The following is a 23,784-nucleotide window of genomic DNA, read 5'->3' on the forward strand; positions in this document are numbered from 1 at the left end:
TCCCTTAATGTGGAGGTTGTGATTTATCTCTGGTGCTGAATGAGGAAAACCAGAAATGGCTATGTTACAGCAGCAATTAAGCTCTTTGCTTATGCCTTTATAATGGAATTATCCCCAGAATGAAAGGTTGGTGACATTCAGAGGAGATAGAGCTAAAAGAAGTGTTTATGAATTTTTGTTATGCAATTATTTGATGATTTGGAGTATGGCTGAACAATACAGGGGAAAAAAGTGACATTGTTGTCTTTTCGTTTTGTAATATATAGCAATATAAAAAAACACAGGAAGTTATCCTGTATAAATGAGGTGTGATTCTATAGGCTTAAATATTGGCAGCTGACGTCTGAATCATCTTACCATCATCAAGATTATCATTATATTAGGCCTCACTTTATGAGGAAAACATTGATATGTAATTTTATTATTCAACCCATGGTATTGATATGAAGTGTTTTTGGTTAGACTATGTTTTATTGCTGGATTTTAACCCTCATTTAGTGTATGATGAGTGCTAATTTAGAACACATAGCCTAAAGTAAAACAAGTAAATTCCATAAAGTGCCTTGTGCCTTTATTTTGAAGGGGCAGAAAGTTGTGTTGGGATGATGGCCTGCCACCCTAAATGAATGGTAGGGGAAACTGCATAAAGATATTTCAACATCTGCCTCAAACGTCTAATAAATGTGTTGACTTTAAGATCCTTTAAACTCCATCATTGACTTATGAGGTTCTGGTTGTCCTATTTTGAGTCACTGAAAAAATACACGGATTAATAAAAAGGCACAAAGTAAAGCTGATGAAACTTACTGACACCTTCATACTGTTTCCACTTGAAAACATAAAGGTAGCTCCATGTAGCATGTTATGTCTGATGTCTGGTCACTTCAATGAGATGAGTTTGCTTGCTGATAACATCTTTATCCCATAAAGTCCTCATTATTTTCTGCTTTTGTGGAAGATGCTGGTTGTTTTCAGTCTGCGGGGTCCAGATATGGCATGTTTTACTCTGAGAGCAGAATACCTGCATCATCCAGGCTGTTTTATCACCTAGACTCCTTTATCACACTGTGTGCACTGCTGAGCTTATTGCTGTAAAGCAATGACGAAGGAGTCAACATGATCATATCAGTGACGTGAAGAAGTGTCTGGATATTCAGAGACAACGGGTCCCCCTATCTACTCTGTGACTTGTTTCTAAAACATAACTTCATTTATCCTCCTCTCACATCTTAAATAAAAAATACTTAAACTATGCATTCATATGACTTGGGAATGTTTTAAAAGAAATTAGAAGTTTGTGTAAACGGCAGTATTTCCTTTCACATTATGTGCTTTGTTGTTAAAGACCAGAGGACATAGTTGAGTAAATATTGGGGTATGAATGCTCTAGTTTGAACTTCAGAAACGTAAGTGTTGCCAGTGGTTCACCTGAAGAAAAAACTCAGGAATGATAATACAGAAAGAGTGGCTAGGCCCCAGAATATGAATGAAATTATAAAGAAACATTTGACTTTTCTGTTAATAAATACACATTTATAATTAACCCTACATTAATCCTTTGGGGATAAAAATAAAGATGCAAGTGCATGAAGATGTAGTTGTAGAGAAATACACTAATCTGTGCAATTTGGGTTGTTGATGCTTCCTTCGATTTATTACTACCAAAGGCCTGATAACAATGATGTAAGTATACTAAACTTTTGACTTATGCCTGAAAGGAAACTTCCCTGTTGTGATCTTACTTGTTTTTTTGTTTGGGAAATCCTTGATGAAAGCTCTGCAGTGCCACCATTACACTCTGAAACTTCAAGTGATTTATAATCCATTGTCATTAGGCTATAGAAATTAATATTGGCTGAATGTATCGGTATCACAAGCATAAATGAGAAGTATTAAACTATAAGTTTTCACATGAAAACAACCCCAGATACATGCTGTGTGATAAGGTTTTGTACTAGATCCATGTTTTATAGAAGTCTCTGTCATCACAGTTTTGTGAGTGTGTGTGTGTATCTTTCTCTCATGCTTTATTCTGCTTCTCATTACCCAGACTCATAGACATGCTCCAAGGTCAGAGCTGTGAGCAGTGGCCCAGCTTTCATATCGCCAAGGCCCCTCCTTTTTCTTATCCCTTGTCAGCACTTTCAAGATCACCCTGCAGGCTCAAGTTACAAGATTGGAGGGAAATTGTCGAGTTCTCATGGTTAACAGAAAGCCAGAGCATGATGTAATGACAAAGGATTGAATTAGATTCACAAGGGTAGTTTTTCAAAACCTTATTTTAATCACAGCAGACCTGATCTTTTTCAGACCTTTGTTTTTTGCTCAGTTGAACATATTTACATCTACACTTGAACAGATAAGGTAAAGAGCTTTATATCAAGAACAAAGTGATGGGTTTTGTCTGTCAAGTTTTTTATGATCTTACAACAATGAATTATATTTGTGTTGATCACATACTGACAAATACTTGAATTCTTCAGTCACAAAGCTTTTATTTAACTGATTAATGAAGGTTTTGAGTGATGGTTTTTGTAAAGGGATAATATCAGTTTAAGTACCATGGCCCATTTAGGTTTTTTCTGAAGATTGCAGCCAAATCTTCGAGGGAGGACTAATCTGGGACATGCTGCTGAAAGCTTTTGCCATCCCTCTGGTTGGTGGTAAAGCTGGCAAGCACTGTAGCTGAACTCCTGTCTTAGTCACTGCATTTATACCAGCAAAAAACCCAGTGTTTAAATTTAGAAAGTTAAAAGAATATGCCAAATCCTCTTAAAAATCAGACACTTGAGTCTCAAAACAGAACAATTTTGGTTCTGGGTGAGTTGTCAATGAATCGCATTCTGCTGTAACAACTGACAAGAGTGCACAGGGCTTGTAGCAGGCTTTTGGATAAATGAGTCTGGGAGAGAGGCTGGCTCTTTATTACTGTTGACCTTGAATTGCCCTCCTTCTCTGCGTAAGACCTGAGTTCATTCCAATGTTTAGTTTGTGAAAAAAATCTCATAAAATGAACACTACAGTGAGGCAACTGTCATAGTGTTCCCACATCTCTGGCCTTTTCTCCTAAACTATCTTTGCTAAAATAAAGTTCTGAATACAGCACAGATTTATCAAACTGATGCAAGTTCATTGGACATTCATGTCTGCATTCATCAATTAAAGTAAAAAGTTTCTTCTACCATGCATCAAATCCTTTTTGCAGGGCAACCTCAGCACCTAAGGGACCTTCAGTAGACATATTTGGCATGTCAGATTCTGCTGGTACAACAGTTTGGTTTTGGCAGTCCTGCAGTTCAACTTGCTGAGTGATGGAATTTCTTCCTGTCTGTGTACACCAGATTATTTTTTTATCCTGACAGCATAACCAACACTCAGCATCATAGATTTATTTTAGCTATGGCAAGACTTCTGAAGATAGTTGGCCTTCTGACTTGGTTTGATCATAGGAATGTGTATCCATAAATGTAGAGGATCTGTAGCCTCAGTTGATCAGTTTAACCAACTTTGTCTATGGTAGGAGTTTAGCAATTTGCACACTGTGATTCACCCATAAAGCACAAATAAACAATGTGCAATATGTCAGTCTGTATACAGAACTCTGTTTTTACCTGACTGAGTCATTATACATTTACTAAGCTAAAACATATTTTCTTATTTTATTAGTGTGGGTTACTGCACACAGAATGGTGACTTGTTAAGTGATTCTTTTTCATTATGTATATGTGAGTAATAGTGTCACCCATTACTCTGCAGGGGGCCTCTCTTAATCTCTTTGCTTTGTATGGATGCATATTGAAACAAACACTCACAGTGCTACCCAGTATATTGTAAGATTTTCCCCCAAATAGAAAAGTTCAATTTTTATGAAAATGTCTTTGATGCTAAGAACATCAGCATTCCTAATAGGATTTAGTAAAATACCTTGAAAAGAAAGTAATTGAAAGAGACTGAGAGTGCACAAACTGTATTGGTAGATTTACATCATCCCTGAGTGTCTCCATAGTAAAACTAGTTAACTTGCCTTTTTGCACATTATAAGATGGTTGGAAATAGGGAGCATGTGTCACCTGAAGACTTAACTTAGCTGAAAGTAATAACTGATCAAATGAAACCAAGACGATGGAAAATTGAAAAATTGTGTACTTATTTCTCTCCAGCAAACATTTTCTCCCAAGCTCTACAACTTATTGGTGATGCTTTCTTTGTAGTATTTTTCTCACCAATTCACCAGGTTCACTTAACATTAACAGCAGTAGCTTTAACTTAAAGAATGTCTGTTTTGAGCTTGGAGTGTAAATGTAGCACAGAGTTTTGTATCGGTCAGTATGAGTCTGAATCCCAGAAAGGATTATAACACCAAAGTAGTGCAAAATTAAAAGGATGGCATTACATATAATGTTTTTTTAACATCTAATCATTGGACTGTCGTAGCAGTATAGTTATACCCTGTATGGAAAAAAAGTGCAGTTAAAAGTTGATCTTTTAATGCAGTTGGGACAGAAAAATCTTTTTCAAAAATGTTCAGCCACTCAAATCTATTTCATGAAGAATTTAGCAGATTGGACTCTAAATGAATTTGAACTTGGAGACAGGACAAAAAACATTTCAACTAGGTACCCCATAAGAGAAGTACCTGTGTGCATACATTTGACTTTACTCCTTTTTGCCAAGGCAGCATGGAAATTTGGTAATTCCTTAAGGAAAATTCTGACTATCAAGGGTCCGACATTAGCGGTTGCCCCAATGCCTGGGGCAACTTCAAAAAGCCGGGCAAGCAAAACTTGTAAGGACTTGCCTGATCGGGCAAGCACGACTCTGAGCTTTTCTATTCATTAATTTTATTATTTCTTCTCTCGTTTCTGTTACTACGGAGCCCCCGAGTAGCCAAATGCAGTGTGTCGCTGCCTCTATTGGCTGAGTGTGTCTGCTGGTGTGCAGACAGCTGCACAAACTTTAACTAAAACCCTATATGAAGGTAAACACTGTCATCAATAAAGATTATTTTTTTTATTACCGTCGGATGCGCTCGACCCAGGAGTGTGTGTAAGAGAAGAGAGCAGAGGAAGTTCACTGGTGGTGCATCTCTTCGGTTTGCTCATTCATTGAGGTGTGCTATCGTGTTTAATCTGAAGCTTCCCATTTCCTCGTTTTAACTTTTTCTCCAGCCACTTCCTACCAATGCTCTCTCACACTCAGATCTTTGGACAATTATGCCAATGCACGTCATCAGTGAGCATAACACACGGATCACGGATCACACGTGGAGATAATGTCATATCTAGTGAAAGTTGTCCAAACGTGGGTGTTTTATTTGATCTTTAATGCAGTAATGATCATGAATATTGTCAAAAGAGCAGAAATATAAAACCAAAGCTCCAGACTGAGGCAGAGTGAAACAATGTGTCTGGAGAGCTGCAGGTGTGAGGCAGGGCTGGTTTTAGTCATTTGAAGGCCCAGGGCAAAGACCAATATGAGGCCCCTCCCCCTTCAGCTAAAGGATTAATAATGAGTGGAAAAAAGTTAGAAAGCATCTCTTTTATGTTAATAAAGTTACAGAACTCCAGTAAATGCCCCAATGTGAGATATAAATACCCAAATAGCCAACTATCATTCATCCTTTTTTTTGAAAAGCATCTCAGAGCTCAAACTCAGCACATTCTAATGTCTTAAAAAAATTTTAGGCCAGGTGAAACTTTCATAACGCTGGTGTTGGGCCAAAGACTGGTATCTCCAAAATGATCACTTTTCAGGGAATGAAAAGTTTATAATTTATAAAAAATGATATAAATATGATTTATTAAAACAAATGAAAATCATGAAAAATTGAGATACAAGGTTTTAGCCTGATGTCAGTGATAAGTAAAATAAATATATGCTCATTATCAGTGACATATTTGTTCTTCTGACTCTATACAGACATTTTTATCCCATTTAACTGTTTTATTTCATTTCAACTACAGATTAACTGATCTATTATCTACCTTACATTCCCGGAGTGTATTGTGGCTGTTGCTAAAGTATTTTTTAGACAATGTGGCTCTTTGGTATAATAAGGTAGAGTACCACTGGTCTAACTGTTACAGTTACAGGATAGGACTGTGAAATAGCACTTTAAAGGGACACTATGTAGTTTTGGGGGAGACATTTTTAATCAAACAAGAAAAATCTTAATCAGTTGATTTCCACGTGTCGGCAAAATTTCTTCAGTTTCACGATGAATAAACCAAATAAAAACAGAAGAAAAGCACCATTTTATACTTGGTGCATATGTAGCAGACCCTGCCACCTCTCTAGTGTCAGTGTTTTGCTGACCTCATTTTCCTCTGAGAATGGTTGGTTTCATAAGTTACGAAAAAAATATTTCTGAGTTTGTATTATTACCTTATTAGTATTGTAAATATGAAATTCCTGAGTTTGAATTTCGTTGGAAAACAATGTGAAAACAACCTGGTGCAGCTTTCACATTGCACTGATCCGTACAAAGTTAAATATAATTTTCAGTGGGCTAACACAGCTAATGAATACAGCTTTCTTAAGAAAAAAGTGTTGTGTACTACTTTCCACAGTAGACAGGCAATGGATTTTAGTTCTAAGTATGTTGTGAGCAAAATGTATGCACTTGACAGCCAGAAAAAGTACCTCCTGGACAGGGCAAGTAGGAATTTAGATGGGGCAAGTAGATTTGGGAAGCACTTGCCCTGAAGGGCAGGGAGGCAAAAACCTTAACAGTAGACCAACATATCAATCTTTTAATATATCTTTTCTGCACTTGTCTGTTGTCATGGTAACATGTTTTTAAATTATTAGATTACCATGGCATTGATTTGAGATCAGTTCACCTGTCTTGTGATGGATTGAGATGTTTGAGTTTGTTTTTCTATGGTGGCACCAGCCTGCTTACTGTGTGCTGTGTGATCCTGCAGAGAACCAGAACTGCGCTCTGTCACATTTTTAAAGGGCAGAAAGCCAGACCTGACCCCAGCCTTGTGGCATTACCCAAAATGGCAGCTCTCAGTTTGGACGGTGTGTGTTTCTACACATGCTTGTCAGACCATAAGTGAATAATAGTATGTGTTACAAGTGTAGTTTAAATGGTAGTAATGGAAGAATATTGGCATTTTGGTAATTGTTGTTCCTTTTAATTTGAATTATCCATTTTGCTCTAAGATTGTTGTTGTGAAGTGCAGTAGTTGTTTAGTTGTTAATTCCCATAATCATAACCTTTAATTATAAAAACAATAGTGAATAAATGATTTGAATATGTTAGTAATATCTGTGCTGCTGTTCTGACATCTTTTCACCCCCCACTTCATCTGTATGTATACAATGAAGATGAGGCAGATGGTTAATGTGGAAAAAATGACAGCGATAAGATAAAGATGGGAAACTTTATTTGAACAGAGGCAGTTTAAATCTTTATGTAGGGTCTACTGCAGTTCCTCTTTCATCTTTACTTCAGTCTCCATGAAGTTAATTGTATTAAGTAATGGTTACACTTCATTTCAAATCCTTTTTCTCTCTCCCCACAGAGCCACCATAGAGGAAGTAGAGGGGGATGTGTGTGAGTTGGAATCCAAGCTCGACAAAGTGAGTACCACCCATGAAAAACATTGCTTAATTGTTCATTTGTTCTCCTGTGTGAACTGGCAGCTACAGCAGCCATCCTGTAAATGGAAAGTTGCAGGTTTGCTCCTGGGTTTGTCCCTTGCATAGTCCTGGTCTATTTCCTTTATATCCCTTGTTTATCCTCTGGCAGAGAGCCTTTGAGTAAGACTAATAAAAGCACCTTGCTTGCACTTTGATTAAATATGTAGGCGTATTTCAGAGGAACACGGGGAAACTCATCTGTTACTCTAAAAGTGAACTAGATCACTTCCCTGTACACTACATGTGAAGTAACAACAACTGACAGAAAGGCAGTTGATGGTTTACTTAGTCCTCATTGAGTCACCCATTTTAATGTTTTATTTATTTATTTTATTTTATTTTGTTTCTCAGAATCATAAAAAAAAGTTCATTGTAATCAGTTTTTGGCATTGACCATGGAGTGGCCACAGACTATTTGGTGTTTTTTCCATTGTGGTCCAAGTTGTAATAAAAATAGGTTCCATGAGGCATCAAAACAAAAGTCAAAATAAGCTGGTGCTGAGTAGTTGCCCCTGCCTCATATCTAACCAATCTCCCTCAAGTGGATCCCTCCAGAGCTCAGCGTTTGAGGCCTTGAGCTTTTAAGATCGGAGTTCATTGTTCCTGGACTTACAGTCTTAGAGTCCCACCCTCCTCCTCACCCCGCTTCTGTGACTCAGCCCCGGCCTCACTTCCCCTCTTGCTCCGTAGAGGAAGGATCTGCGGGAGAGTGGGTGTGTCAGTTTGCATGAACATGGCAGCAGACGTGTTTGTATGCTTGTGTGGGAGTTAGTGTGTGTGTTGGCTGGGTGGAGTCTTGAGATGTGGGCCTCAAGTGACCAAAGTTTAGCTTTGTCTCGGAGCATCATACCTGCTAGAAATGTTCACACACGACTGTGTTGCTTTAAGTAAACACATTCTTGACTTTGCTGATATAAAAATACTGGTGAATGGGCCTCCCAGCAGTCTAGGGCTAGATGAGGTGTTAGAATTTCTTTCAGGTAGTAGAGGTCAAATTTAAATATTTACTTGTTAAATTCTGTGAGATAAAAATTATCTTCATAATGTTTGGTTTCCTTCTTATTGTAGATATGTAGATGTGCCTGATAATGCATTTAATGAGAATTAACTTTGATTGTGAATTATTAAACCTGATAAGTTTTGGCATTAAAAAAAAAACAAAAAACAAAATTAGTTTAGCCTCATGCTGTGCCTATAAAAAGTATTCGCCCCCTTGGATGTTTTACCCTTTTATGGATTGTATACATCAATCACGATTTAATGTCAAATTGAAAACAGATTCCTACAAAGTAATGACAATTAAATAAAAATATGTTGGGTAAAATAAGTGATTGCATAAATATTCACCCCCTTTGAAGTGACTATCTAATTCATCAGAGGTCCAGCCAATTGGTGCTAGTAGTCTCACAGTTGGCGAAATAGAGATCACCTGAGTGCAGTGAATGTATCTCAAGTGTTTGTAGTATAAAAACACTTGTGTCTGAAAGGTCCAGCCACTGGTTAATAAATATTCCTGGCTACCATCACACCATGAACACGAAAGAACACTCCAAGCAACTCAGAAAAAAAGGTAATTGAAAAGTATAAATCAGGAGATGGATACAAAGGATTTCCAAGACGCTGAACATCCCCCAGAGCTCAGTTATCATCAAGAAATGGAGGGAATGTGGGACATGTGTAAATCTACCTAGATTAGGCTGTTCTCACAAACTGAGTGACTGTGCATGAAGGAGACTAATGAGAAAGGCCACCAAGACACCTATGACTACCCTGAAGGAGTTCCAAGCTTCAGCAGCTGAGAAGGGAGAGACTCTGCATACACCAGCTGTTGCCCAAGTTCTTCACCAGTTAAGCTTTATGGGAGACTGGCGAAGAGAAAGTCACTGTTGAAGAAAACTCAAATTAACTGTGGACTAGAGTTTACCAAAAGGCATGTGGAAGACTCCATGGCCAAGTGGAAGAAAGTAGGGCAGAACGATTTGCAAAAATAATCTAATTGCATTTTTTTCCCTGATAATGCAATTGCGGGTTAATATGTGATTATTATTAGATTACTCATCTTATTCATTCTTCAACAAATTCAAGCAATAAATCAATATTATAACCTACATTCAGTCAGGAACACTCATCATACCTTTTATCTTTTCTTTGCAAAATGAATAAACTACAGTTTTACTTGGCAGGAAAGGCTTTGCTCTAAAGATGCTCTCTGGGTTAGTCAGCAGCTGCTTTGACTTTCCAGGGAGCACATGGCTACAAACCTCATATGGATAGACACATAACTGACAATGTGTATTGAAAAAATGAAATTATTTCAGAATCAATTAATCCATAGTAGCGTGAATCTGAATATGAAGGTGCAACAAGCTTTGAGCTATAAAGGAGGTGGCTGGGGTGGAAGAGGTGAAGCTTGTAAAGCTGCTGCTGCAAAAAATGAATGATTTAAACTGCTATTTTGACATAGTTCAAGTTTAAGGAATCTTGCAACTTCTGCGATTTCTGCAGCAAGCCATATTGTGATTTAATCTAATTTGCGATTAATTGCCCAGCCCTAGAAGGAAGTTCTTTCGTCTGATGAGACCAAGATGGTGCTTTTTCTGGCCATCAGACAAGATGCTATGTTTGGCACACACCAAACATCGCACATCACAAACTGTGAAGTACTGTGGTGGCAGCATCACGTTGGGGAGATGCTTCTCGGCAGCCGGCCCTGGAAGGCTCATAAACGTAAAGGATAAAATAAATGTAGCAAAATATAGGAGAACCCTGGAGGACAATCTTATTCAGTCTGCAAGAGAACTATGGCTTGGGAAAAGGTTTATTTTCCAGCCCACCGTGACCCCCAATGGGATAAATAGTATAGAAAATGGATGGATGAATAGATGTTACTTCATTCAATTGTAAAAATCTGTTTTCTGTTTTCACTTTGACCATAAAGAGTTTTTTGACAAAACCATCAAATTATTTTGTCCATGATTGATTTATAAAATCAATAAAAAGGTAAAACATTCAAGCGGCTGAATGCTTATGTGCACTGTATTTCATACAGAGTATTCTGTCAAGTTACTTTTCAAGTTACTGTAGCTACAGCAGACAGGTCTGGTATTGACTGTTGTTAATGTGCAACTATATGCAGCTAAAATGTAAGTGACTTTCTTATGAAGACTGTAACATAGGCCTATAGCTTAAGTACTAACTCCATAGAGTTTAACTTGTTAGTTTTCATATATTTTGCATTAAAATCCACAAAATGTTGTCAGTTAAAATTGTTCTTATAAAGCTTTCCTGAAGGAGAAGCATTCTTCTAGTTTTTCCTCTGCTTTGATTTATGAATTGACTTGGGATCACTATCTGATCTGTCAAGTGTACAGCTTCAAATGACCATTTTTTGATAAGTTATGCTGCAGCTCAGGCTGCAGAGCCACATTGAGGCTGTGTATCATCTCATGTGTGGGAGTGGATGGAAAGTGGCCAGTGTTTGTTATGAGTTTATGTAACCTGAAATTATCTTTGCCCCCAATGAGTCAGAAGGGAAAAAGTGCCTGCTGTTAATTACCAAGAAACTGACAATGCATTTTGCCTTTTTTGTTGTTCCTTTTGGCCTCTGCATGTACAATTCCTAAATCTATTTCTAGCAGAAAACTTCAAATGTTTTTAATAACAGTGAAAGCCCTGAAGAAATGACTGCATCATCTCCCTCCACTTGGTGTTATAATCCTCTCTCAGATTCTGTCTGTTACTGATTTTTTCCTTTATTCATACCCCTAAGTTTTTTTTTACCTCTGACTCTTTTCTCTACAGCTGGTGAAGTTGTGTATTGGGATGATTGATGCTGGAAAAGCCTACAATGCAGCCAACAAACAGTTTGTTAATGGGATCCGGGAGCTAGCCCAGCAGTCCACCAAAGATGAAGTCATAGAGGTAAACAAAACAGGCGTGGCTTGATACTTAGAAAGGAATACCACTTCAATTTACATCACTAACATTTAAATTATTCTAATGTTTCAATTTATGTTCTGTGTTATGATGCATAGTTTTCCACATTGTTTAAGGCAGTTTTTAATAAATGTGATCATTTTCAGCTCAAACTTGAGCTCTGAAATCATTACTGTATAAAGTTTTAGTTTATTTAATCTAACAATAGACAAGACAGTGCTTCCTCTCTGTATGCACGCACTGCTGTCTCTTCTCCTCTGAGTCACTCTTTATCACATTACTAGATTAAATCTAAATTTTACAAATTGAGGCCTGGTAAAGCCTTGTACTCTCTGCTGGGTCTTGAAGAGGTCAGATGTCTCATTTTGTTTTCTCACGAATTCTGCACGACAAGGCAAGCACTTCCTGTCCGCTTTTGTGGATGTCACCCAGAGTCTGTTCCTGGGTTTTTAAGCTCTGCCACTGCATTTGTGCGGAGGGAGTGACTTAGCCAGAAGAATTCTTTCCCTATGTGCTTTTGTGTCCAAAAAACAGGCTGCAGTTTCCATAAAGCCATGCTTATCAAATGCAGGGTTTTGCCTATTTCGTTCAATGTAATCTTTTTAATATACAGTAAAACTTTTCAATACTAGTTATCATTCATCCAGCGTGTTTTATGGTGCTTAATAGCCTTGAAAATACAATGGCTTTCCCCCTCTGCCTGCCTTACTATTGTGCTCTTCTTCTCTCCCCACAGTCCAGTCTCACAAAGTTTGCTGAGAGTCTGCAGGAGATGATCAACTATCACACGGTATGTTACCACTTCCATGTGAAACCGGATGTCATGTCTTCCCTCCTTTTTTTCAGCAGGATGATGACACAGCTAAGCTTGGGCGACAGTCTCGAACAGCTCTTTAACTGTCAGAGTTTTTATTTATGGCTGGAAAAAAACCACAGCACACTACAGCACAGAGACAAATGTCTATTAGGGGTTGACCACTGGCTTTAGAAAAGAATGAGACCGTGTACAACAGATGCATTAAAACAATCTCATGGTGCTCTTTTAACTGCTTTCACAGAACTTTTAGTGGCATTACAAGAAAGTGGTTTGAATAAACAGCCTCCAGGTGAGATTTCTTATTCTCTGAGAAAGCAGGGTGTTGCTATAAACATTGCTGCTTGCTCAGCAAACACTGTCCTACATAAGGAGTTGGTGAAAAGAATTCCTTTGGGTACATTTTTCCTCTTAAAACACCACTAAAATGTCAACAAAACTTTAGGGATGCTTGTAGCAAAATGTCCCAAAGTTGCCCCTGCCTCTAGCATAGAGAGAATTTTCTTGCCTCATTAAATCTATTCCCTGCCTCATGTGTTTTGGAGTGTTTTCAAGCTGGAATAAATCATGCATTACTGAGGTAAACATGGTCATGTTTATCTTTTTACAATGTGGTTGTCATGCTTGAGAGAGCTGAAGAAGATAAAGAACTGATGTAGACTTCAGTCAGAGCAATACAAATATTTTGTAGACCCTAAAGCCTTTTACGGCATGATAACATAATGCATTAATCTTTTAGCTACACTATCTTGACCAGTAACTCACAATGATGTACATACTTGTGCTTTATTCTTTGTTGTCCCACACCAGTCTCTCCAAGGTGCCCTGAAGGGCAGATCTGATTTATGTTTTTCTTCCTCTTGTTAGCCTCCTCAGCTGTCAGTCTCTGATGGCCATGACACTGACGTTTACAAAACCAGACACAACTTTCCTCAGCCTATCCACTCATTAAGAATGACTCCAACACATGAAGAATGAACAGTGTGAGCCAGAGGCTTTCCTTCCTCAGTAAAATTTGTTTACTGTATGAGACATGTTAGCTCAAACAGTCAAGCAGGGGTCAGTGATCCTGAGAGCTGAATGTTAGTGATCTTTGTAGATGTCTATTTTGCTATTGCAGCGTATTTCCTCTGTTACTGTTATCATTATGAGGCTGTTTGTTTAAGTGTTCAGGAATGATGAACAACTCAAGGCACCTGTCACTTGCCCTTTCTTTCTTTGTTTCTTTCTTTCTATCTACAATTAGATAGATTACAATTATGTGAAGAAGAATGTGCCAAAATTCCTCCACAGTGATGTGAAAGACTCATTGCCAGTTATTGCAAACGCTTGAATTCCGTTATTGCTGCCAAGGGTGGCACAACCAGTTATTAGCTTCAGGGGGCAATTACTTTTTCACATAGGGCCAGATAGGGCCGCAACAAATGACTATTTTTATAGTCGACCAATCCAGCGACTATCTTAGCGATTAGTCGACTAATCGGATCGTGGGGCATACACCTATTCAGTGGCTCTTATTTTGCTATCGGCTTTTAAATTCAGCTTGAGATATTTTTAGGCATGTGCTAACAAACAACAAAGACAATGAAGATGATTACTTCATTCAGAAATATTTATTTATGAACTGTGCTGCTCATTAGGCTGCTACAAAAATAATAACTATTAAACTTTTGTCCATTTAAAAGCAAGGACAGGCAAAGTGCTGATAAAAATACATTATAAATTTTTATGTAAACAAAGGACTCAAAATAGCAGCAATAAAAACAAAAAACAAAACAACACTAAAGCCATCTAGCTTCCTCAAAAAGAAAAGTGCATTTTGTGAACGGTACAGAAGTTTTTCTCTACTAAATCATATAACTGGCTAAGTGCTAATACAAAAACAGAAATCCATTTTTTATGTAAACAAAGGACATGCCAAGTGATAGCAATAAACAAACATTTGCTTTCTCTTAATAAAAAGAAAAGAGAGGAACATTTTTTGAATGGCATGTGGTCTAGAAGCTGTTGCAAACAACTACATGAGGCTACGTTTCACTCACAGTTTATTCAAACTGAGAAATGTCAGCATTTCCACATTTTCTCGTGTGAGGCTTGCTCTCTTCTGAGAGCAGATATTCCCCGCCGCAGAGAAGATTCACTCTGCTGGGGTGGATGTTGCAGGTATGCAAAGTAGAGATCGTGCAAGCTTTGAAAGTGTGGGAAAACGCCCCTGATTTTCCCTCCACCATTTGAGGGGGTCTTCGTTTTTGGATATAGCTGGCTCTGAGAAGTACATCTGCACTTCATTTCTCACCACTTGGATCTTGTGGTCGTCCTGGGTTTCTTCTTCCTCCTCACTCAGACTGTCTGTGTCCAATTGAAGGAGGTTATCCAGAGCTGATTTTTTGCCTTGAACACTTACATTGACCTTTTTCTCCTGTTGCTTGGAGTTAGATCCATGTATCCCAGTCTCCTTTGCTTCTTTAATGGCAAGGACTTCAACTGTCCCTTGCACTGTCCCTTCAGGATTGAACTGGTGAATCATCTGCTGAAAACCTTCACCAGCAACCATTGCAAGTGGTCTCATATCACTGACCAGCATGTTTAGTACTGACTCAGTGAGGGCAGTCGCTTGTTGTGGGGTACAAGTTTGCTTCTTCTGTAGAAAGCCATCAATTGTACCATTGCTTTTCTTCGGACTGCAAAAGTAATATAAATAATATTAAAATAAGACATTCGTCAGGCAAAAGGTAACAATTACTCTTTTAAACTCCAACACGCTATTAATATAATCATCACCCAAGCAATGTTATTGTTCCTGATTCTATAAACCTCCACACAGGTATATAGACGAAGTTTAGCTGGCGGACTTTGGCTACAATGATAGGTAAAGTTATTTTTCACACAACTCCGTCTCTCCGTCGTTAGCTTGCTAGGTAACAAGCTAACTATCTTACCGAGGAGAGTCGGAGACCGCGTCCTCCAGATGTCCGACATGCCTCCGCTTTAAATGCTCCCGCATCACAGACGTACTGCCATGAAAAGCAAGGTCCGCTTTGCAAATCGAGCACGTTATCCGTGTCTTTGACGTCTTAAGGCTGAAATGTTCCCATACTTTAGATGTTTTCGCTTTCGTCGTTGTGACAGTGGCCGCAGCCATTTTTCTCTTCCTGTTGCTTGGTCACCAGTCACGCTTCTTCTTTTTCTTCTTCTTTTGAATTTCCGGCAGACTAGACGTAGCCAAGGCAGTATTGCTGCCCATGACGTCACCGACTATTATCGACAAATGAATTTGTCGGCAACAAATTCTGTTATCGATTTTTGTCGGCAACGTCGACGAATCGTTGCACCCCTAGGGCCAGATAGGTTTGGATTTTTTTACCCCCTTAATAATTAAAATCATAATTTTAGAAACTGCATTTTGTATTTACTTGGATTCTCTTTGTGAGATCCTAAAATTGCTTTGATGATCCAAAGCATTAAGTGTTACAAATATGCAAAAATCAGGAATCAGACAAGGGGCAAATACTTATTATAGCACTGTAAGTACTTGACTAAAAATACAATGTATAAAAGATGATGGGTTATTTTTTAATTAACAAAGACATTACAGTGCAAATATTTAACATTGATCCTTTAAGATAGGGTTAGAGCTTATATTTTGTCTACAGATATATTTTTTTCATCTCAGCTAAGTGTTTTGTTCAGGTTTTGAGGAGTCCTGTTTTTTTTTGTGGACACAAAAGTGTTGAAACAGCTATTTTCTTTTAACTCGACGGTGACAGGTCAAATGAGACACTGTATGATTTCCTAGTAGGTATGCCAGAAAGCTTCAGGGTGGGCTCAGAGCCCGCTTCCTCTTATTAGCTTCCTTAACTAGCCCCCTCAGTTCCTTCAGGAGCCGCAGTGCAGGCGTGCCTCTGTGACTCACAGTGGAAATTGTGGTCACGTCAGCTGACTGTCAGATAGGTTTTTGCCACTCAGCGATCTTTTCAGCACATGATCCACTCAAACACACAGAGCTCAATCTGTTTGTCACTTGTAGCCTCTCCCAGCCTCACTGCCCATATTGTCTTGTTTGGTCTTGAATCCTCGCTGGTCTTATGTCATTAAGAATGTTTGTCCACCCTTTTCCTCTGCAGCTCATTTTATAGTAGGCATGCAGGTTAATGAGGGTATGACTCAGCTATAAGAATAAGCAAATTACATCATTGTTCCTGTGTTTTTTATGTTTTTTATGAGGGGAGTTTACAAAGTCAGCAAGTTTATGTAAATTTTGCTTCTTAATTACACCCTATAATGTTTACAAAAATGCTCCTAAACAAAGGTGCCTAATGCTGTGTAGCAAGACATCTTGTAACCTGGAAAGGAATACATTTATCAGCCTCTTACTGCTTCTAACAATTTTTAATGATTATGTTCAGCTACAAAGAAGCTGCTCTTCCAAATTTAAAATGGTCTTAACTTTCTTTGCTTTTTCTTTTTCAGATATTGTTTGATCAGGCCCAAAGATCAATCAAGACCCAGCTTCAGACATTTGTAAAAGAGTGAGTATCATCTCAAAAAGATTGATGAAACGCTTTATTTCTCTAGACAATCTTAGCTTTGGTAGAAAGGCCTACGTTAACTTTCTGTCATTTCCTTGTAAGAGGAAGTCCTACACATTTTCATTTCACTCGTGCTTGTATCCAGATGAACTAAAAAGGGAACAGTGGACATATTAAATACACTTCACACTTCAAAACTATGCTGCAGGAAAGTGTGATTGGTTTTTAATAGCAAGCCTACCCTTGAAATTATGTATCTGAATAGAGGGATGTCACATAACTGATTGTCTGAGGATACCAGCAAGCCATCTAAGGATGCAATATTATATTAGAAAACCTCAGATCTCCCCGTCTAAAGCCCCTAATAATGTCTTGAATTCCAGACTGTGTATAAGTACAGAAAAACAGTGGGAACTTCTGGTTTATGTCATTATAAGGATTAGCAGCTTTAGCCCCTGGCAAACCAGAGCTAAATACCCACATCAGCATCACCCAAACATTTCAGAGGAAGCTGGGAAACATGTCTCGGTCTTATCTCTCTCTACCTTACAGCAGTTTAATATTAATCTCACTTGGACAAGAGTTTAGCTGCTTTGTCCTCCTCCTCAAGATAATGGGTACGCTTAGTAACTTGAATTGACCCAGGAAAAGTCAAGGACAAGGGTCAAATTGTTTAGGAAATACTTTTGTTTTTTTAACCTTCTCGACTTTCAGCTTAACAAGATTAATGGTATCACACTTAACACTTATGTGTTCCTGTGGTCGGACCCCGGTTGTGTTGAGAAGACTTTGCTTTCCTTGAAAAATGGACCTTCCCCCTCAAAAGATTGCTGCCTTTGTTGCAGATTTGTCCAAGCTTATTAGGTGTTAACCAGAAATCATTGTGCCACTTTGAATACAGCTAAAACCATGCATATTTTTTGTGTGTTCTCACATCTGGATAAATCAAAATTTACCTTTTCATGTAAAGAAATGCCATTGTAATCGTCACAAAAGTTATTTTTCTAATGTCTGTTTGTTCTCTTCCTGTGCCAGTGACCTACGTAAGTTCAAAGAAGCCAAGAAGCAGTTTGACAAAGTGAGTGAAGAAAAGGAGGCAGCGTTGATCAAGAATGCTCAAGCTCCCCGCAACAAGCAGCATGAGGTGGAGGAGGCCACCAACATCCTCACTGCCACACGCAAGTGCTTCCGACACATCGTCCTCGATTACGTCTTACAGGTACAAAACTCCAGTTAGGTCTCAAATACTTACATTTTTTTGAGGGCAGGCATCACAGGAAACTTACTATAGCAAGGGTGGTACATGTGCTTCTTTAAATAAAAGTGTAAAAAGTCATGAACTAGCAACAAATGCCAAGAAAAATTACATGATAGTGAACTGAAACTAAAACCAAATGGAAAAAATAAATAATATAACAAAAAGCTGCAACCATATTTTGACAGTAAAATAAATCTTAACCACATTTTGCAGCATTTCAAGCAATACTTTGGATGCTAATGTGTTCCAGTTTCCAGCTGGACTTTTTAAAGTATTAGATTGCTGCATCAGCCTTTAACTTTGATGCTTTGCTCAGCTACACACCATCATTTAGGATATTTGTCTCTGAGCTAACGTGGGTTTGGATATGGAAAATGCTTAGTCAGACTGAAAATGCTGAAGCAGCACGGGGAAGAATGAACAACAGCTGTGTTTAATTCTGTTACATTTATAGTGAAACGCCCAACTCATCCAGACGTGTATCAGGGTGGATATGGCTCAAAGAGAGTAATAGAAGATGATACATCAACATGCTACAAAAAGCTGGATGATATATAAACCTTTTAGAAGGTTTGAGGTGCTGTTTAAGGGTTTTGTTGTGCAGTCTGTGCGCCCACAAAGTATTGCCAACTTAAAAGATGCTGTCAGAGAGCACATCAGTTGTTGGACGATACAGTCAGTAACAACATGATTGCACTGTATTCTTGTCACCTGTGAGCCAACATGTTTAATGAAGCACTACTGTGGGAAGCAGTTTAAGTTATCAGATGCTTTCAGAACAAGTAAAAGATAAGGGAAGGAGGAAGAAGCACCAAAGGAAACAAGTAAAAGGTTAAATCTGTGTCTACAAAAGAGAATACACACTCCATAAAAGTTGTTGCTCTATTGTCTATTGACAGGCTAATCAAACGTCTGTGACATACATCTTTGACTTTCCTCAGGCCTACTGGCCTTTGGCCCAGTCAGTGCAGAGAGTCTAACCCCTATTTCACAGTGAAACTGCTCTCTTACTGTAAAATACATCTATTGAGCCCTTGTTCTCTCCTCTTAGTCAGATTTGCACCGATGAATGCCTTCTGATGAGGCGGCTACCAGCCTTTTTTATTGAATCTCGCTCCAAAGGAACAGACAATGCAGTGCAGGCACCGCTAGCTCCAAAATTGGATTTTGTAAAGAAACTAAAAGGAGGTTTCAAAATAGGGTTGGCAGTCTGCTCCAGTGGCCTGCTGCATAATCTCTCTCGCATAAAATGAAGACTGGTTGTGAGAAATTAGTTGAGCTTTTATCTTGTCCGTTGGTCTGCTTATAGGGAATCTATAAAGCTCAACATCGAGAACAGCTGATTTAATGGTTCTCCTTTCAAGTTTCACATTTTTGCAGTGCCGTCAGCACTTTTTAAATGCAGCTAACTTCTGCAGCTGGGCTTGCAGAAAAAAATTGGAAGAGGTTTTGCACTGTGTTATACCTTTTTGGATGTTTTTTCAGAATTATACAGTGCACAGTTTACAGCTGTGGTTTACAGTGACATGCAAGGTGGTGGCAATAGAGGAAAATATATGGGAGAGATGAAATAAACCAGACTTGCATTCATGTTAAGAAAAAAGCATGTCTGCTTTGACCTACTGCGCCATGTTTAGCAAGACCATAAAATGCTGAACTTCAGACTTTGTTTTATTGACAGTTGCCTGCGAGGCTTAAAATCTACGTTTCTATGTTATAAAATGAAATGCATAATGCAGTAAAACAAATGATGCCTGATGTTATCCCAACAGAAGTTATCACTTCTTGAGTATAGACTGACACTGAAAGCAAAGGCAAGGTTAACACTTTGTAAAGACATCATTTTTATGTCAACAACACCTGACATTTTCTTTCCCTGAAAGGGACTACTTTAAGCTTAAATCTAGGGCTCCTGTAACTGCAGAATTGCTACAACTTGACCAAGTGCTCGTAAATGTTATTTTTGGCCGTTGTGTTTGTTGTCACCATAATGAACTTTGCTGGTTAAACAGACCTTGCTCAGAGGTACTACTCTTAGCAAAACTACTCATTGACTGTAAGTGAGCAAAGGAGGGGGCTTGTAAATGTTATGATGCATCAACCACAGTGGCTAAAAGATGGAAAATCAAGCTTCCATCCCCCCTGTGGGATTTATATCTGTGTATAAACACAAGTGTGGTTTTCTGTTGTCAAGGAAATGGCCTTACCTCTGAAACAAAAATGCTGGCCATAAGGATTTCAACTTCTATTCTCCAGTGGGTCAAGAAATATGTGTGTCTCTTAATTCATGACTTTAACAATGGAATACCATTACACTTACGATAATAATAACAAAAAAACCTGTGTAGGAATTTGTGTAGTTACTCCTCCTTCTGTCATAGGCAAACAGTCTGTCATAAGGGACGCCACTGTCACACAGCTGTCATTAGTTCCTGTCAGGCTGAAAGAAGCCAGTTAACTTAACTGTGTATTTATCACCCTTTTTAAATTATATCCGGTCTGGAACATTAACCTGAATTAACCTCCCGGGTCAGATGAGAAGCAACGTCTTAATTAACAGAGAATGATAAAGAGTCTGAAACACACACAAAGAAAGACAGGAGAGACAGGAGACTGCAGTGCATGCAGCAGAGAAATATAGATGCAACATCATTCATTGGTTTAACATGTAGAGAAGTGCAGCTCCCCCTTGTGCATGTTTGGAGTACAACTGTTAAGTAATGCTTAGGGTAATGATGTGTGGGTTTGTTTATTAATTTGTTTGTTAATTAATCTCATGTTGTGAATTATTTCATTTGCTCGTTTTTCCTTAAGGAAGGTTTTTTAGTCTCTTGTTTTTTTTCCTAATTTCCCTTTCTGTACTCTAGTCTCTTTCTTCAGCTCCTTGTATCTTTCTGTGATATGACACTGTCGTGCTGGTTTTTGTCAAAAATTTATGCTTTTTACCTTTTGTGGTGGGGTTTGTAATTTTGCAAAAACTGTCAAAGTTAAGCTATAAACTAAATGCATCCAGTTAACATGACAGTTTGTCTTAAAGTCACAAACATGATTGTTTCCTCACACATGGTGCCAACAAGTTATGATGATGTTTAGAGGGGCTGCAGGGTGTCATTGGGCCTCAATTATTAATTATTCTTAGGACAAAATTTGCTCTTAAGATGCTCTTAAGCTATTTTCATTAAGATTCTAACATCAACACGTTTCCTTATCAGCAATTTTACAACAAAATTTAAAATCGCTCAAGAGCTCTGCAGGACATATTAGACTACTGATATGCTTTTGTAACATAAGGTTATTGTGTTTTTTCTTCATTTTTGTCATCAAAAACATAATCATGTGAATTAAATGTTATCCTGCAATGTTTAATATAAAATTTACTATACAAATAAATAAAGTAAGGTAAGAATTATTAAATTAATTGAAAATAACATGCTTATTTACAACAAAAATAACAAACCCTTTACACACATTTTTGTGTTGAAAACTGTCATAGTCCAATCAAAACCGTACTATTCTGAAAAAATATGAGATATGATCTCACTTTCATTCTCAGTTATATTCCCTCCAGATTCAACTATTTTACTCTATGCAATGTGAATCCCTTTCTGTTTAAATCATAGTGTGCATCGCATGTGATGACAGCAGTGTCAGCAAGAGTGATATCGTCCAGTATATCTGTTAATAGTGTATCTATAGTATCCACTTCTGGTGCTAAATCTACAATTTAATAATCCATTTTTGGTTTCATTCAAGTGTTTCGTTTACCTTGATTCCAGTGCCCAGTTCTGTTTCTGTTTAATTGAGGTCTTCTTAATGACTCCTTCCCTTCCCATTTAATTCTGTGTCACAAAGGAGTTTGCACACAGCCCTGCAGTCTTGTGCCCTTACATAGGCAATAAAGGGATGTGTATCTAAATCATGCATATGCTTTTATCTTACAAGGACATAGCATTCATCAGTTTAAGAATACATGTGTGAACATTTCAGCAGTTTGATAGCATCTTTATGTATCCCAATCTTGGGGTCTCCTTAAGAACACATTTGAGAGAAAACTATGTACACACAAAGAGCTCATTCATAGAGCGCATGCATGCAGATAGATAGAAAGACAGATTACCCATCCAATCATGTTATTCAATTCTGATGTTATGGCTGGGGACACTTACTAAATGTTGCTCCCACCTCACTTTTTGCCCATATTTATTGAAACACAGTGTTTCAGTCATCAGGTATGGGGTCAGAATTCAAACAGTTTAGTATATATAAAAACAAAGAAACATCCTTGCTCTTCAATTATACAATCAGGGATCCACTGGGATTAGTGATCAACTGGAGCAGCTTAGTTCATCATCATACATTTTCACATTTCAGAAATTATTAGACACAAAAAGAGAAACTTGGTCTTAAATAACAAGGATAAGAACACTGTAAAATGTAAACTTTATCAAGGTTTATGCAGAAAGGGGAAGGCCCAATGTTGAATGACTGGTGTTGCACAGCAAGGCATTGCACTATTTGACGCTTTTCGGCAGCAGAGAGATCCTTTTTCTTTCACATATTGCTTGAAACCGGTGGCCTGCTTAATAATACGGAACAGCCTTCTTAAGTAGTTTTCCTTTAGTTAGGCTCACCTGGCAAAGTCTGAGTGTCTGAGATTGATATCAGTGATCCAGAGAGCCCTGAGACACACCATCCATGAGTTTAACTGAAAAACAAAAAAATGATTGTTTTATGACACTAAAACCCTATTTGCATAATAATGTGGAACGCGGTGTAGTTTATTATTTAGACTAAGGATGATAACAACTCATAGACATGCTATTCTTGAACTATGAACTACTTTCATAATTGCTTGCCCTATATTTTTCATGAAACAACTTAATTCTCTATTTCATTTTGTTCATTGCAGATCAACGTGCTACAATCCAAGAGAAGATCAGAAATCTTAAAATCAGTGCGTATACTCCTCTTACACATCAAATGATATATGAAACAGCTCTACTGGTTCTCTAAATAGTCCCCATCTTTTCCTCAGATGTTGTCCTTCATGTACGCCCACCTGACATTCTTCCACCAAGGTTATGACCTCTTCAGTGAACTACAACCGCTAATGAAACTACTTGGAGGACAGGTACAGACTACTGTATCTACACACATGTTGATGCACAGACACAAGCACAGTCATACCCTGCCTTGATTCATAAAGTGAAGGTATATAACTGTAATCAGATACATTTTTATGTCAATAATCAGCCACATGATTATAGTTATATAGCAGCAGATAGAATCCACAGCAGCCGGCATACCTTCGTCAGTTCCTCCTCATCTTCCACTTCCTCACTCACACAAGGCAAACATAAGGCTACCCCTCAAAACAAAAAAGGAAAAAAAGAGTCAATCCTGCCTCTTATTGAGATGTACATAACCTAACCTTGGCATCCTTGGCATCTTCCAACCTGGCCATAATGACTGTTTTGAGTTAGCTGCTGGAGTAGTTGTTTCTTGACAGCTTTCCAAAACCATATTGTGTGTTTTAATGGAGAATCAAATATAAAGATTTTTCGAGACTATTTTCTTCCACCTTCAGGTCTTACATC

General features: G+C 38.1%; 1 protein-coding gene across 3 annotated transcripts in view; it reads left to right on the forward strand.

The window, feature by feature from the left end:
• Positions 1-23,784, forward strand: part of LOC121512005 (arf-GAP with coiled-coil, ANK repeat and PH domain-containing protein 2-like) — a 72,148-nt gene that overhangs the window by 12,569 nt on the left and 35,795 nt on the right. For 2 of the 3 annotated variants that reach the window (XM_041790931.1, XM_041790932.1), the window contains exons 2-8: positions 7,533-7,590; positions 11,452-11,571; positions 12,323-12,376; positions 16,871-16,929; positions 17,965-18,148; positions 23,097-23,141; positions 23,223-23,318. In XM_041790931.1, coding sequence (XP_041646865.1) covers positions 7,533-7,590; positions 11,452-11,571; positions 12,323-12,376; positions 16,871-16,929; positions 17,965-18,148; positions 23,097-23,141; positions 23,223-23,318 — 616 coding nt within the window. Of the gene's footprint in view, positions 1-7,532; positions 7,591-11,451; positions 11,572-12,322; positions 12,377-13,277; positions 13,384-16,870; positions 16,930-17,964; positions 18,149-23,096; positions 23,142-23,222; positions 23,319-23,784 lie in introns of those variants that run through there. The other variant, XM_041790933.1, reaches the window with a different exon arrangement.

Source organism: Cheilinus undulatus, linkage group 7, assembly GCF_018320785.1.
Source record: "Cheilinus undulatus linkage group 7, ASM1832078v1, whole genome shotgun sequence".
In the NCBI taxonomy this organism is placed as follows: Eukaryota; Metazoa; Chordata; class Actinopteri; order Labriformes; family Labridae; genus Cheilinus; species Cheilinus undulatus.